This window comes from Durio zibethinus, chromosome 3, assembly GCF_047325235.1.
Source record: "Durio zibethinus cultivar Kanyao isolate XHJ-2024 chromosome 3, ASM4732523v1, whole genome shotgun sequence".
Classification (NCBI taxonomy): domain Eukaryota; kingdom Viridiplantae; phylum Streptophyta; class Magnoliopsida; order Malvales; family Malvaceae; genus Durio; species Durio zibethinus.
The window spans coordinates 37,663,668-37,678,941 of NC_143164.1; the positions used below are offsets into that span (position 1 = coordinate 37,663,668).

Sequence of the window (15,274 nt, forward strand, 5' to 3'; positions counted from 1 at the left end):
CTTGAGTACGGTAGAGTTGATCTAATAAAGAACAAAACTGGAAACAAAAATCTTGAACAGATATATCACATTTCTCAAAGACATGACAATTTTGAAGATATATTTACAGAGAATTGAAGCTTATTTTAATACATTGCAAATTATTTATTGTCACTTTGATTAGGAAACAAGAAAGGGTAAAAGAAAGGTGTATTATGTATGATTCTAAAATGTGTTTCTCTCCTTTGATGCATGCAGCTAGCTCCTCTCTAATCATTCAGGCTAAAGACTGCACAACTTCAACCTCCATTTTTAGACCAGAGCTCCCAAAAACCTGTGCCAAATACAAAACAATGATGATAAATATATCAATTGTCCCCAAAGAAAAAGATTATTTAAGCAAAATGAAACCTATGTCAGAAAAATTCAACTAAGCCATGATTTCATCTTAGATATAAAATTGAATAGTTACAAGATAAATATAAAATAGAATGGGAAGTACCTTAGTGAAGTCATCCAACATTATGTAAGAGTCCCTTAAGTAACGTGCTTCTTTCAAAAGTTGGGTCAAGACTTGCTGCTAGAGAAAGACCAAAAGGGTAAAGTGTTTTATCATACTCCTTCACATCTAAGTAACCATGTGATCTTCTCAAGGAAGAGATGGTTTAAACTATGATGCAGTTATTCTTTGTAATCAAAGGTATGGCTAATGAAAATAATCAAAGAGAAAGAGACAGATAACAAAAGATTCAAATGTAATCCTTAATAGGGAAACCACAGAACAATCTATCCCATTTAAAAGTAATCTTATAACCAAAATTGTAAAAGCACAATGAAATGGACATATTTATTTCTATAAATTATAGAATAATGTTGGACTTTTAAAATCTTAATAAACAGCATGCATTAGAAAATCTCAATCATACACTAATCAAATGCACTAAGCAACGAGTCTTACATGATGCAAACCACTAAATCACTAATACTTAGAAATTAGCCACTCACACACTCCAATACACAACTTTTAGCAACAAACAACCTACTTGACGCATCAGAGTTTCATTACCATCATGTAAGTGGATTTAGCCATGCTCATAAGACAAAAACTAAAGCAGTCATATTCATCAACAGTCACAACTCCATACATTGAGAAATCTGATTCCAAAAATTAAATTATTTCCTTCAAATGTTTAACCACTCCTAAATTTTGAAATAAAAATATTCTTAAATGGGGGGTTGTGAGATAATTAAAGGCAATTTGAATTAAACTAATAAGGAAGATGCTTAAGCAACATATTGGTAAAATGAAAAGAGAATGAACATTAAAATGCTCTTTTGAATGCTGTCTTTCTCCAAAATAGATTGACTGAATTTGAAAATTAAACCAATCATGTAAATGCCTTGAAGATTCCTTAACAATCTGGCTATTCAAGGAAAACGAGAATCATCTATTTCCAAAATAAAATAAAAAAGTTTTAAGGGCCCTTCAAGATCCGTCTGGTCCTTTTTACTCCAAACCAAAATCTAAAATGTAAAAGATGTTCTTTAATTATCACTTATCAACAATGTTTTAAGAGCAATAAATTTATGCCATGCTAAAAAAAAAATAAAAATTGGCCTATTAGTTCAATTGATTAGAGCATCACAAAGGTTGCAGATACAAGACCTGCATACTGATAAATCAATATCAACTTTTAACATAGAAACTTCTGCACCAAACCAAAAGAATTCTAAATATATAAATAAAGATGTGGTGATTCAATTCAAGTGTTGGACATTATCATTTCAGATTCAGCAGTGTGCCTTGATCCAATTAATTAAACAGGAAGATTCTAATTACTGCTTATATATCCAGCCTTTTTGTCATTATTAGATTGCTTCTGAAGTTTATTAGTAATGATATTTTGCCATACTGCATACAGTGATCATCGATTCCAGTGCACATGAAAATCAATTTTGTTTTCTTCTTTGCATTAAATGGTCAAGCAAGAAGATCTATGTTACAAAAAGGTGTATATGAACTTTATTCAACTTCAAATTATCACAGAGGCGATCAAAATGGCTCTATGCAGCTTTATGTAAAGTTTTCATATCTATAATGCAAGATTAAGTATTCAGACATCTCCAAGTATCAAGTAAATCGAAATCTTGACTTTGAAAAGACCATAACATAGAAGAACATTACATAGATAGATTACTCCATTATAGGTAACACATACCTTGTATCAAGTCAAGCATGGCTAGTTCATTTTCAGAACTATCAAATACAAAGACAAAGTAAAGAGTCGTAAAATGCTTGTGCACAAGGCCGCTATCCTGCAAGCAGAATTCAAAATCAATTAAACAGAGTTCTACAACAAGCAGAGGTAATAGAAAAATGTGGAAGTTATTAACATTCAAACAAGTTTAAATCAAGAGGAGAAAATTACGAAAATTAATCGGTTTCTAACCTTAAATGAAAAGGAAATAAAAATTTAAATTAGTAATCAAGAAAAATAAAAAATAAAAGAAATTACCGAACCAAAAATTGCTTCCGCCTCTATGAAATTGCTTCCGTTCTCAACTCTACTGCACAAGACTGTTAAAAGATCAAACTCAAAAATGAAATCACAAATCACAACTCTACTGAAGTTTATTAGTAATGACCTTTGGACCGTCAATTCCAAATCACAATCAAAATGAGGAGAGAGATTGATTTTAGCGAATACCTGTTTTGAAATGATGCTGATGGAAAAGATGACAATGATTGAGCTGAGAGGAAAAACATTAGGGATTTTAGAAAACAAAAAATGCAAAGGCTTAGTAGAGAGCTTGAAACCCATTAGAAAAACACAAATCGTAAGAACATAGTGATTCAAACAAAAAGATTTCTGCATTATGCTACCTGATAATTGAAAGGAATAGGTTCAAACATAAGAAAATTACAAAATTTTAGCATCCAAGTTCCTCCCGGATTTTTTCAACTTCAAGCATCCTCTTGCTCCATTTTTCCCTCGCATAGGGAGAATACCTTTTGCAGCGTCCTGTGAAAGAAAATAAAAGGAAAAGAGGCAATAAGCAACCATTAGGGAGAAAAAAGTTCTTCAAAGAAATTCTGACATTTTTTTTTTTAAGAAAAATTCAGAGAAAGATTATTTGCTCAGTCCCCAAAAAACCTAACATTCAACTCTTGAAAGAAATTTCTTATTATATTTAGACAACATTAGTAATGGAGATCTAAAAGGTTTCAATTTCTCAAACAATGGAGATATAAAAGGTTTCATTTTCTCAAACATTAATAAGTAATTTTTTGCTTAAATATAAAAAAAAATGAACCAAAATTAAATCAATATCACTATTTGATTATGTAAGTTCATGTAATTTATTTTATTATTATTATTATTATTTTGAATTGATTGAAATCGAATGAAATAAGAATCATTTTGTAAAAGAAACAGCATTTTTTAAATTATATACAGTAAGTTGATACTATAAGAATTTCTATTTAAATAAGAACTCATATATTGAAATTGAATAAATCAAAACAATGTATAATATTCATCAAAGGAAAATAAGATATAAATATAAATAATAAACTCATTAACTGAACAAAAATTAATTATGGGTTGTCACATCTCACAATCACATGGTTTAGATTATTAATTTTCATCTAATCAAATATTTAATTGAGTGGAAATAAATATTTAATAATTTAATTAATTGTAATAAAAATTTAAAATTTTAAATGATAATTTAATTTCAATTCAAAAACTTTTTTATATTTAAACAGTAACTTTTTTCACCAAGATTAAAAAATGAAAAAGATGAAGCTATTGTTTTTTAAAAAGTCATTTGACTGAAAATTTTTTGATTATTGGGCATTACAAGTTACAACAGATATTATTTATAAATTCAGAAATTAGAAACAATTCATAAGATTTTTTTTATTGTATTATATGCATTTTGGCGAGAATTCACTTAAAAAAAGATGGTAGAAAAAGTAACTAGTATCACAAATTAAATCATCCAGTTACCTTTGTAGACCCTCGATCAAGAGAGAGAAAATAGTTTTAATCTTATTAGGCTCTGGTTCATATCCATTATCAGGGCTAAAATTTCTTTGATCTTCCTCCGAGCCAGAACTTCCTGTCTGCCCAATATCTTCTTCGGTCAGGAAAATTTCACTGGATTCAAAATCATTAGAGAGCTGAACCTTTCGCCGGATTCTGTCTGCATCCATATAGAATACACGAACACCAACGCAATCCAATTGGGCGAAGTTGGGTTGAACTTGAAATGAAGCCTCCACATAAGGCATGGCTTCGTGAAGCATATTGTGATCAAAGACAATGTAACGTGCATTACCACCACCACCAAAAATAGTGGGAGTAAAGTTATGAATGAAAGTATGACAATCACCACTTCTGGTTATCAATTGGCATTTGCAACTACATTTCGCACACTTAACAAAACTTCTCACGACAATGCATAAAGCAAACCCCAATAATCCACTACTACACTTATCTGGATCTAGCTCCATAGCCATTGAAGAATTCCCATGCAGCTGCTCGAACTGTTCTAACATTTGAAATCCAGGTAAAACACAAACCAATTCCACTTTGTGGTAACTTGTTTCATAAACTTTCTCTTTGATGTGCTCTCGCCGTATCCAATTGGAGTGCTTTTTCTCTACCAGCACCTTTGTCGATTCCACTGTAGATCTCTCAACCAATTGCTCCGTAATGCACTCAATCTTGAGCAGTGTATTAGCCACAATGTTGTTGATTGCATCTCCATTCAGTTCGACGCAGTCTTTAAATGCAATCAAGTCACGTCGTTTCAGTTGGAATGTACGTGGATCTTGATCCATGAACGAAACTGTTTGTAATAACCTGCATTCATCTGCTGCTATTGTTTCTAGATATGGTGGGAGCCCTAGCAATGATTTGAGTCTTCGGCATCTTCTCACTACCAATTTTTTGAGGCTTTTAAGCCTAGAGATTGATGATGAGGGAACTTCTTCAATTGAAGTGTTGTTCATATATATTTCTTCTATCTTCTCTGGAAAATTGGGAAAGTTGGTGATACGGGTGCAATCAAAGAGTTTGATAACTTTAAGAGCCTCCAACTCAATAATACTGCTTGGAAGATTTTGAATCCTTGTGCTTTCCATATCTAAAACTTGAAGTTTATCTCGCCAGCTTATGGATGATGGCACTCGTTCTATTCCAGTCCAAGCCACACATAATTTGGATAGATTTTTGGGAATTTCTGGAAATTCGGTGATTTGGCGTCCACGGAGTTCTAGATCAGTAAGAGATTCCAACTTAGAAAGATTGCTTGAAACATTTATAAGGCTTGAGGAAGACAAAGATAACTTTCTAAGTTGTAGGAGATCGCCGATCGAATCAGGTACTTCTTCAATCCCGGTGCCAGTTAAATCTAATACATTTAAATGACTTGGAAATTCAGGAAACTTTTTCAGACTAAGACAATTCTTCAGATCTAGCCTTTTAAGAGACGTCAAACGTTTCATGCTGGGAAATTCAACCAGACTATGGCAGTGGGTACATATTAATTCCTCAAGGTGTATAGCTGTTGAGAGATTTGGGATCTTGCGTAACTTACTGCAGAGTTGGAGGTCAAGCACTCTTAAATTTTGTAGATTCTGTATGAAAGTGGCAGATAACTAGATCAGTTCTAAGTCTCTAAATTGTGGGCTATACCAAAAATGAAACAAAAAAATAAAAGAGAGAAGTAATTAATGAACTAAAAAATTAATCGCTGAATGAATGACATTAAATAAGAATACCTGGTCTCCACTCCAAAGTAGTTCGACTTTGCTACGCGGTAATCTTAATTCAACAAGGTTCTTTGGACTAAAGTTTGATCCCAAAGATTTAAACGGATAATATCGCCAATGAAGATAGCATAGCTCATCAGAAAGAAATATCTGATCGTCGTTCCAGTTGTCAGATATAATAGCATTTACAGCTGACCAAGAAATAGGATAGAGATTGATAAACCGAAGATTGGTCATCTTTTCAAAATCAGCCGGACAAAATTGTGGTGGTTCATGGATTTCAATGGATATCCCTTTAACCGAATCTGTCACCTAATAGCCAAAAGCAAATTATCAAGTATCAATATAATGAAATTTACTTGCAAATACGCACATATATATTTATTCATTTATTCATATTTAAGAAGAAAAAGGTTTGTGTAAAAAGCAATTAGCTCTTACCTTATCATCTTTTAACACGAGTTGAACATCATCAAGTCCACGTAACCTACTGCGTTTTCTAGGATCATCCGACTCTTGGCGAACTATATTCCAACACATATCTTCTAGCAAATCATGCATCCAAAGAATATTGTCAGGTGTTGAAATATCAAGTAGGCACTTGTCCCCCAGCTTGGTTATTGCAGATCGTACATTACATTTATAACAACTATCCAGTATTTTTGTAACACGCTCTCTGTTTTTCCCTTTGAGGAAGAATGCAACATCAAGAAATATATTCCTTTCTAACTCACCCAGTCCATTAAAACTAATCTTCAATACATCAAAGACTTTTTTTTCGGGAAACTTCTTTAGCTTATCCATTTCACTTATCCAATCTTCTTTCGGCATTGATAATAGTGTAGAACCCAAAACTTTAAGAGCAAGTGGAAGGCCTTGAGCATAATTTACAAACATATTTGACAGATACCGGAAATCAGCAATAGGATTGTCTTGCTTAAAGGCATATTTAGAAAAGAGTTTAAGAGAGTCATCTTCATTTAACTTCGTTACGTCATATATTTTAGCATCTCCATTTCTTAATACTTGTTGATCTCTGGATGTTAGAATGATTTTACTTCCAAGTCCAAAATGTTCAACACATAAATCTTCTAGTTGGTTTGGCTCATCGACATCATCAAGGACAACAAATACTCTTTTACAGTGGAGCACTAAATTGGATAATGAGGAAGCGTCATGCTTTAATAAACTGCTAAGAAATTCATTTCGTACAGACTGCCTTCCTTTTTTTTCAAAATTTTCACGAACATTATAAAGAAAGCAATGATAATGAAAATCAGAAGAGACTTCATCATAAACAGCTTCAGCAAGAGTTGTTTTGCCTATACCACCCATACCACAAATTCCAATTGTTCGAATTTGATCCATACGTGCCCAAGATACAATTTTCGCCTTCTGATCATCTATCCCAACCAATTTCTGAGAATGACTACTTGGAGACTTGCTCTTCAACTTATCCCGAACTTCTTTAACGATTGTCACAATGTGTTCAGATTCAGATCTAAAAAATAAAATAAAATGAAAATAAATTTTTTTCATAAAGAAAACAAAAAACTTAATTCACCAAACATATACAATATGAGATCAAGGAATTACGAGATTCAAAACAGAAAATTAGTTGAAAAACAAATAACAAAGTAATTAACAAAGAATTACAAAATTCAGATAAGATCATAAAATCAAATCGAGAGAGGAAGAAACAGTTACCTGTATGAGTTTCCCACTATATGACAACCTTTCAAATCCGCTACTTTAGCAAAAGCACCCTTCCACTGCTCTACGTCACCAGCCGGCTTCTTTCTTTGATGCTCATCAAAGGATTTTTTAAAATTTCCACGAAGGTTTCGCACATCGGACGGGTTAATATTGTAGAAAATGGGCACCACAATAAGCTGTTCCTCAGTATACCTTTTCATGATCTCACAGAGTTCTCTCAAGCACCATGAGGAAGAAGCATATCCTTCAGATAAAACGATTATGGCTATCTGTGCTTCCGCTATTGCTTTCAACAGTGCTGGAGAAAGTTCCTCTCCCATTTTCAGGGTTTCTTCATCGTAGAAGACGTTGATTCCAGGGTCTTTCAAAGCTTTGAGTAGATGACTGGTGAAGTTAAGGCGAGTTTCTTCACCTCTGAAGCTCAGAAAAACGTCATACTCTGGTTGACGATTGGAGGACGAAGGAGAAGAAGAAGCCATGAAAGAGTAAGATCGTATGACAAAAGAAAAGAAGATCCAGTAATTGAGACAAAGAGCCAACGAACGAAGCTTTGTTAGTCTCCTTTTATTTTCATTCCTTTGAAGAAAAGTTTTTTTATACTATTTAAAAAGGAGGAGCTTTAACTTTAAAAAAAAAAAAAGTTAAAAGTTTTCCTCACCACCATAAAGCTTATTTATTACAATATTTTTGAAAACATTAATTTAATTACATTTTGGCAAATGGTGTCCAATCCTACAATAAAAAATGCAATAAGAGGACCGCAGAGTCAAGTCTTTAATTATTCTGGTTGGATTTTATTTCAAAAATCCAACTCAGGAATAATAGAACTTGAATTCAATATGTCAATTTCCATGAATGTCATTTTCAAATTGTCTTTTTTTTTTTCATTTTATTTCTATGTTATTTTTGTCAGCCCCAAGTAAAACTTGTATGAATGGGTCATTGCATGAATGTTTCCTTCCTATTTCAAGGAAACTTCCTGAAACTTACATTAATGGGGCCATTGCATGAATATCTTTTCAATTGTTGTGTATTTACAATTTAGCAGCTTAAAAGGATAATGAAAAAAAAAAATGATCGAGGGATATTTTCCCACAAATAAATTGATCATATAGATCATTTTAATGCAGCTACCAGCGCATTCAGAAAAAAAGTCGGTGGAACATCTTTTCAATTCTATTGCTTTGTCGATTCTAGTGCGATGGAACACAATGGAGCACTTTTTGAAAATATTTTATTAAATATTTAAAACAAATTTTAAATAAAAATATAATCTGAAGTTTCTAAATAAATTTTATTAATATATTTTTAGCCTTTTTATTTTTTTTGACCAAAATTGACCTTTTTTATTTGTTAAGTTATTGACCAAAATTTTAAATTATTTTAAATTTAATATTCATATAATATTTATTTTAATATAAAATTTAATAATAAATAAATAATAATATCTTTCAATATGTTACATCACCTAAAATTTTTTATATTACAAAATATCTATATCATATTTTGTGTTATTTAAATTTTATTTTAAATATATTATTAAAATATTTTATGAAATATTTTTTTTCCATTGGCTTCACGTAAAAGTCATAAAATAAAAAGTATAAATAAAATTTAATGAAGTTAAGGCAGAATGAGGTGATATATTTAGTTTTTGTCCCTAATTAACTTGAAATAGGATTAAAGCTACAAGGAAGCTCTCATAAAGTTTTCACGACTCTTTTTATTCATTGACTTGTTTTTCGAACAATACTTTTAGAGTACGATTAATTTTAGAGAATTGACAAATTTGTTTAGATTTTAATAATGGGTATTTATTTTTCATATTTAATTTAAAATAATTTGATTATAAATAAATTAAAATTTTAACAGTATCTAAAATTTTAAAATCAAAAACTCATATTTTTTTATGATATTTTAAAATTTTGGAGGAAAAAAATACTTTATTTTTAAATTTAACTTAAATAAAAAACTTGTCATGGTATCCTTTCTAAAAAATAAATAAGAAACTCAATTTTAACTTTTTTTTTAATTCAGTTTTAATGTGATAATTAAAGGTGTTTCAAATAAAAAATGTCTTAATTGAGTAATTCAAATTAAATTTTTTTTTTTACAAACATCTTATTTGATTTTTTTTCAAAATCTTTACAAAAGAATCAAATAAAGTGTTTATTTGAATAAATACCTTAATTGATCAATTTAAATAATGAATTTTCCTTTTACAAATGTTTTTTTTTTTCAGAATTGTTATAAAAGCATTAAATAATGCGTTTCTTTGAACATGCTTCTTATTTGATCCATTCAAATAAAACGATGATGTTTTTTTTTTTTACAAACATTTTATTTAATATTTTTATAAAAGTATCAAATAAGACATTTGTTTAAACAAACACTTTATTTGATTTTTTTTTTCAACATATTTACAAAACCCATTCAAATAAGGCATTTTCTTTTTACAAATACTTTATTTAATAGATAATCTTTCAGAATTTTTACAAATTTAAATAAGGCATTTTTTTTAACAAATACTTTATTTGATATTTTTTAACATATTTATAAAAGCAAATAAGGTGTTCAACTCTATCAAACACCCTAATTGATATTTTATTATATTTTAATACAATAATTACAACTTGATGTCTAATTTTAATTTGGTATATTTAATTAAAAAAATTTTAAATCTTTTTTTTGTTATTAAAAATACCATTTGTCAGTTTAGAATTTTTTATTAAAATAAAATAAAAAATTATCTATAGCTTATAAAAAAAATTATGATAAGTATATATGAATTACGAAATCAATTTTTTGTTAATCAGATAAATGAATCTAATTATGAAATATCTTACGAATCAAACAAAATTTCGAATATTAAATTTTTACAAATATGACACTTTCTCTCAAAATTCAATTTCATGAACGAAACATCTTTATATCCAGGGGTGTAAATAATACATTAGTATTCGTAAATTATTCAGGTTCGATTCGAAGAAAACTCAAATTCAGTTCGATTATTATCGAGTCGAGCTCGAGCTCGCGTAGCTCAACTTATCGATCAAGTCGAATTCGAGTATTTTTATACCCAACTCGAGTAACTCACGAGCCTAATCGAGCTTTTATATTTAAATATATTTTTATATTTTAATTAATAAAATATTTCGAATTCGAGTTCGAGCTCAAGCATAAATAATCGAACTTTTGTCAAGTATATGAATTGAGTTTATTTTTATATATTAATCGAACGAGTTTGGGTAGCTTTAATTCGATCACGAATCAAACTCGAATTAAAAAAATAAAATTCGATTGAGTTTAAGATGAGTATCGAACCGTAAATTTTGAATCGAGTTCAAACTCAAACTTAAACTTCTCATTATATCGTTTCGACTTGACTCAATTATACCTCTATTTATATTTTTTCAAAGTCAAGGTCTTCTGATACGAAAACAAAGCTTTAATTTTTTTTGTCTTCGCGTTTATTTATGATTGGGACATTACCTAAACGATCATTAACGTTTATTTATGATTTGTGTTTTTTTTTTGGTCGAATTGAATTGCTTTATCGATTTTAGCTAATCTAGCATTAATGTTACGATAATTTTGGTAAAAAATGTGATTAAACTTTTATGATAAAATATATGATTTGAAATTGTACTTGTTTAGTATTATTTGTGTAAAAATATTATGAGTAAAAAAATATTTACAAATATTAATAAAATAATAAAAAAATTATTTCAAATATATTTTTTCATTATAGGCAAAAATTACTTTCATAAGTAAATAAAACTACCTTAAATAACAACATTAAACCACATTTTAGTGTGATTGGGACATGAGCGATTAATTGAAACATCTTTTCAATTGAATAGCTTTCTCATTTAGTGCGGTGAAAGACAGTCAAGCAATTTAGTAGAATATTTATTAATATATTTAATTTTAAATTTCAAATTTAATATAAAATATGACATTAATATTTTACATATAGCAAAATTATAAATATAATAACGTGTTATGTTGAAAAAAATTATAATATATTTTTATAAAATGTTATAATAAAATAAATATTTTTTCGAAGTCAAGGTCTTCAAATGCAATAATAAAACTTTAATTGCTGTCTATGTTTCCGTCCATGATTGGGACGTTATATGATTACACGAAACATCTTTTCAATTGTCCTCATTTGTATCTTCATGTGAACCTTCGTATGTACCTTCTTCTACTATTATGAAATATACAAATGTATCTCCCAAAGTATTTTCACTTACATTATTATTATTTATCCTATTAATATTTACATCTCTTTATAAATTTATATTTTAATTAGTTCCATCCTTTACATTAGATGCATTTTGTTTATTGTTGTTCTTAAATTCTTCATAATGGTCCTGATTTGACAATAATAATATATCATCCACAATTTCAAGTGTATCAACCCATATTCTACTTATACATGTATTTTTTTTATTATCCTCATATAATCCATCATAATAAATGATGCATTATTATAATATAATATTAATTCATCCTTAACTTTAGACCCTGATGTTAAATAATAAAATATACTAGTACTATCATAATCAACCTCTTTTATCATATTGTATAACACAGTGAATGAAATCACATTAAATTTTACATTCCATACATTTACATGTCCACCCGTATAATTTACTTTCGGATTTGCTACAAAATTCTCACTTAAATGTATGTGTAAAAGAAACATTATAAAAACAATTACTTTAACAGCTTCCAAAATAATAAAAATAAAATAAATAAAATTTTAACAGCATAAAAAATACAATAATGCAAACAAATTGAGACCACATCGCAACATCCAAACATAGAATCTAATATGTAACTATTGACCAAAAGATTTTATTAATATATTTAAAAAAATTTTAAATAAATACATTATCTTAAATTTCTAAATAAATTTTATTAATATTTTCGACTTTTTTTATTTTTTTGACAAAAATTGACCTTTTTTATTTGTTAAGTTCTTGACCAAGATTTAATGAAAATTGTAAATTATTTCAAAGTTAATATTCATAAAATATATATTTTGATATAAAATTTAATAATAAATAACAACTTCTTTCAATATGGTAAATCACCTATACATTTTTTATATTACAGAATATCCATATCATATTTTTTATGTTATTTAAAATTTATTTTAAACGTATTATTAAAATATTTCATGAAATATTATTTTTTTATTGACTTTTTGTATAAGTCATAAAATAAAAAGTATAATAATAAAGTGATGAAATTAAGGCGGAATTAGGTGATATACTTATTTTTTATCCCTGGTTAAATTGAAATAGGATTAGCTATTGGGAAGCTCACGTGAAGTTTCCATGACTCTTATTCTGTCATTGAATTGCTTTTTGAACAATACTCTTATATCTTTTCAAAGTCAGGGTCTTCCAATGGGACAATAAAACTTTAACTTTTTAACAATAAAACTCTTTTCAAAGGTCGGTGAAACATTTTTTCAATTGAATTGCTTTGTCGATTTTTTTATTTTAAATATTTTTTTTCAGTTACAAGCAAAATTTCCTAGGTAAATAAAACTACCTTAAATAAAACATTAATATGTCTAATCGTCTTCATTGGTATTGAAAAAAAATTAAATTATTTTTAAATTTTTTCTTATTATTGTTCATCAATATGTGTAATTTTTTATATAATTAAAGTTTTTTTATTATAATTATTAAAATTTATATTATAACGTCTAGATCTTGAGATTGAAATTATTAAAATTTTTAATTGAAATTTTGAAGAAAAAAATTTAATTATATTGAAGATTGTCTATAAATATTTCAATACAATGATAATATATTACAAAAAAATTTTTCACCTACGAATTTCTGAAAACATCTTTACTCGAAATATTTTTATAATCCTATTATTGGATAAAATTTTTTTCTTCCTATTTTTATTACTTATATTTTTAATTTATTAATCAATTTTTATTTATTATTATTTTATAAGAAATTTTTTTTATTGTATTGAAAATTTTTATAAATATTTCAATACATTGATAGTATTTAAAAAAAAATTTCTCACGTAGAGATTTTGTAGGTATCACTACTCGGAGTACCTTTGAATCTCATCGTCGAATAAACATTTTTTTTCTTGCATTTTTATTATTTTGGTATTATTATTAAGTTTATTTTTTTATTTTTAAAGTTCATTTTAAAAATTAACAAAATTATAAAAAAATATTTTATCATTTAATCTATCAAATATAAATATTTTAATATGCATAAATATTAATAAAATAATAACCAAAATAATATTTTTTTAAAAAAATTTTTTACCTGAACTGGACCGATCAACGTGCGGTTCGGTTCGACGGTTCGGATGCGGTTTGACTCGGTTTGAGCGTGATCTGATTGGTTCAGTGGTTCGGTACCGATTCGGTCAGAGGCTGATGGAGAAGTGGGTCGCGGTTCGGGTGTACGGACCCCGGGTCGGATCGCGGGTTGACGTGCAGATCCTAGGTGCTTAAAATGACGTCGTTTTGAGCGTTTATTGAAACGAAATCGTTTTGACTATTGACAGCTTATATAAAAGTCAAAAATTTTTTTTCGATCATTTCCTTCTTTCCTATAAAAAAACGCTTTTTTTTTTTTTTTAATCCTTGCCGACGGCGAGCTCCGACAGCCGTCGTCGGTGTCGAAAAATTTTAAAAAATACCCACAAATTCTTTTCGACCTCTTAAACCCAGATCCGACCTCCTTTTCACCAAAAAGAGTCGCCACTTTCTTAGATCTACTTTCAAAGTTTCGGTGAAATTATTTTTTTTTGTATTCTGACTCTTTTTTTTTTAAACTGATTTTTTTTTGCAGGAAGCTCTCGGCGTTGGGTTCCTCCCGATGGGGAGGACTGTGTTTCTTTTTTTGAGTTTGTAGTGTTTTTTTTCATTTTTTTTACAACGTCTTTCCTCATTTGTTTGTTTTTTTGATTTGGCTAAAAGCTCTATTTATAGAGCTCCGACCGTGCGTGTACTTGAGAGAAGGGCACAGGGCTCGCATGGGGTGTAAGCACGAGCCCATGCCTTATTATTTTTTCTGTTTTATCCAATTGAGCGAGAGTAGTGGTATAAGTGGTAGGGTAAGGTGATCAGAGTGGTGGGGATAGGGCAAGGTGAGGGATGGGCAATAGGATATGGTGGCAGTGGTGCCTTCCCCGGCACCACTGCCATCCCCCATTTTTTTGGTTCTGTTTGTTTTTTTTTTTTAATTTTTCTTTGGTATTTTGTATTTTTTTAGTATTTTATATTTTATATTTTTTTGTGTACTGTATTTAATAATTTTTTTGGGACAAATTTGATGTCCACAATATATATATATATATTTGCATTTCCTAATGCTTATGAAACACAATTCCATTTACATCTCTATAGATTGATAAAATTGATCAACAGGAAATAAGATGCCTAACCATAAAAAAGAATCTTAAAATGATAGTTGATTACAAAAATTTATATGTGCACAATGGTGCATTTGATTGTTGTTCATAACAATTCAGAAAAGGCAGGAAAACCCTCTCTGACGAGATAAGTCATCTATATAGATAAATGAGAAAAGATTTTTATTTGAATTTTTAAAAAAATCTCATTATGGATTGATAAAATCCACAAATTCATTTCTTGTGGATTTTTTTTAAGAAAATCCTATTGTAGGTAAGGGGACACTTCTTGAGGATTTTGAAGAAAATCCCCATGAACATGTTTTTTAAAGTTTATTTTCATTTTCATTTTCTTTCTCTTTATTTTTATTCTTATTTTGTTCAATT

The 15,274-nt window shown here is 28.7% G+C and overlaps 1 protein-coding gene across 11 annotated transcripts; it reads right to left on the minus strand.

Moving 5' to 3' along the window:
• Positions 1–514: 514 nt before the first annotated feature.
• Positions 515–8,098, minus strand: LOC111283400 (disease resistance-like protein DSC1). 11 transcript variants are annotated; one of them, XM_089758830.1, is made up of 9 exons: positions 7,469–8,098; positions 6,203–7,262; positions 5,771–6,073; positions 3,993–5,626; positions 2,905–3,002; positions 2,688–2,730; positions 2,501–2,544; positions 2,199–2,295; positions 515–556 (listed from the first exon to the last, which is right to left on the minus strand). In XM_089758830.1, the coding sequence occupies exons 1-5, from the start codon at positions 7,954–7,956 to the stop codon at positions 2,945–2,947; spliced, it is 3,543 nt and encodes a 1,180-aa protein (XP_089614956.1). In that variant the 5' UTR covers positions 7,957–8,098; the 3' UTR covers positions 515–556; positions 2,199–2,295; positions 2,501–2,544; positions 2,688–2,730; positions 2,905–2,944. The 11 variants fall into 11 exon arrangements, with proteins under 11 accessions (XP_089614956.1, XP_089614953.1, XP_089614954.1 ...); XM_089758827.1 differs by having other exon boundaries at positions 2,501–2,557; positions 7,469–8,097; XM_089758828.1 differs by having other exon boundaries at positions 2,864–3,002; positions 7,469–8,097.
• Between the last annotated feature and the right edge of the window lie 7,176 nt (positions 8,099–15,274).

Excerpts from the sequence above, each read along its gene's own strand:
- LOC111283400 (XM_089758830.1), bottom strand. The coding sequence starts at position 7,956 with ATGGCTTCTTCTTCTCCTTCGTCCTCCAATCGTCAACCAGAGTATGAC. Across the intron at positions 7,263-7,468 it reads ATAGTGGGAAACTCATACAG|ATCTGAATCTGAACACATTG; the intron begins GTAACTGTTTCT and ends TTTATTTTTTAG. Across the intron at positions 5,627-5,770 it reads TACTTTGGAGTGGAGACCAG|AATCTACAAAATTTAAGAGT; the intron begins GTATTCTTATTT and ends ACTTTCATACAG.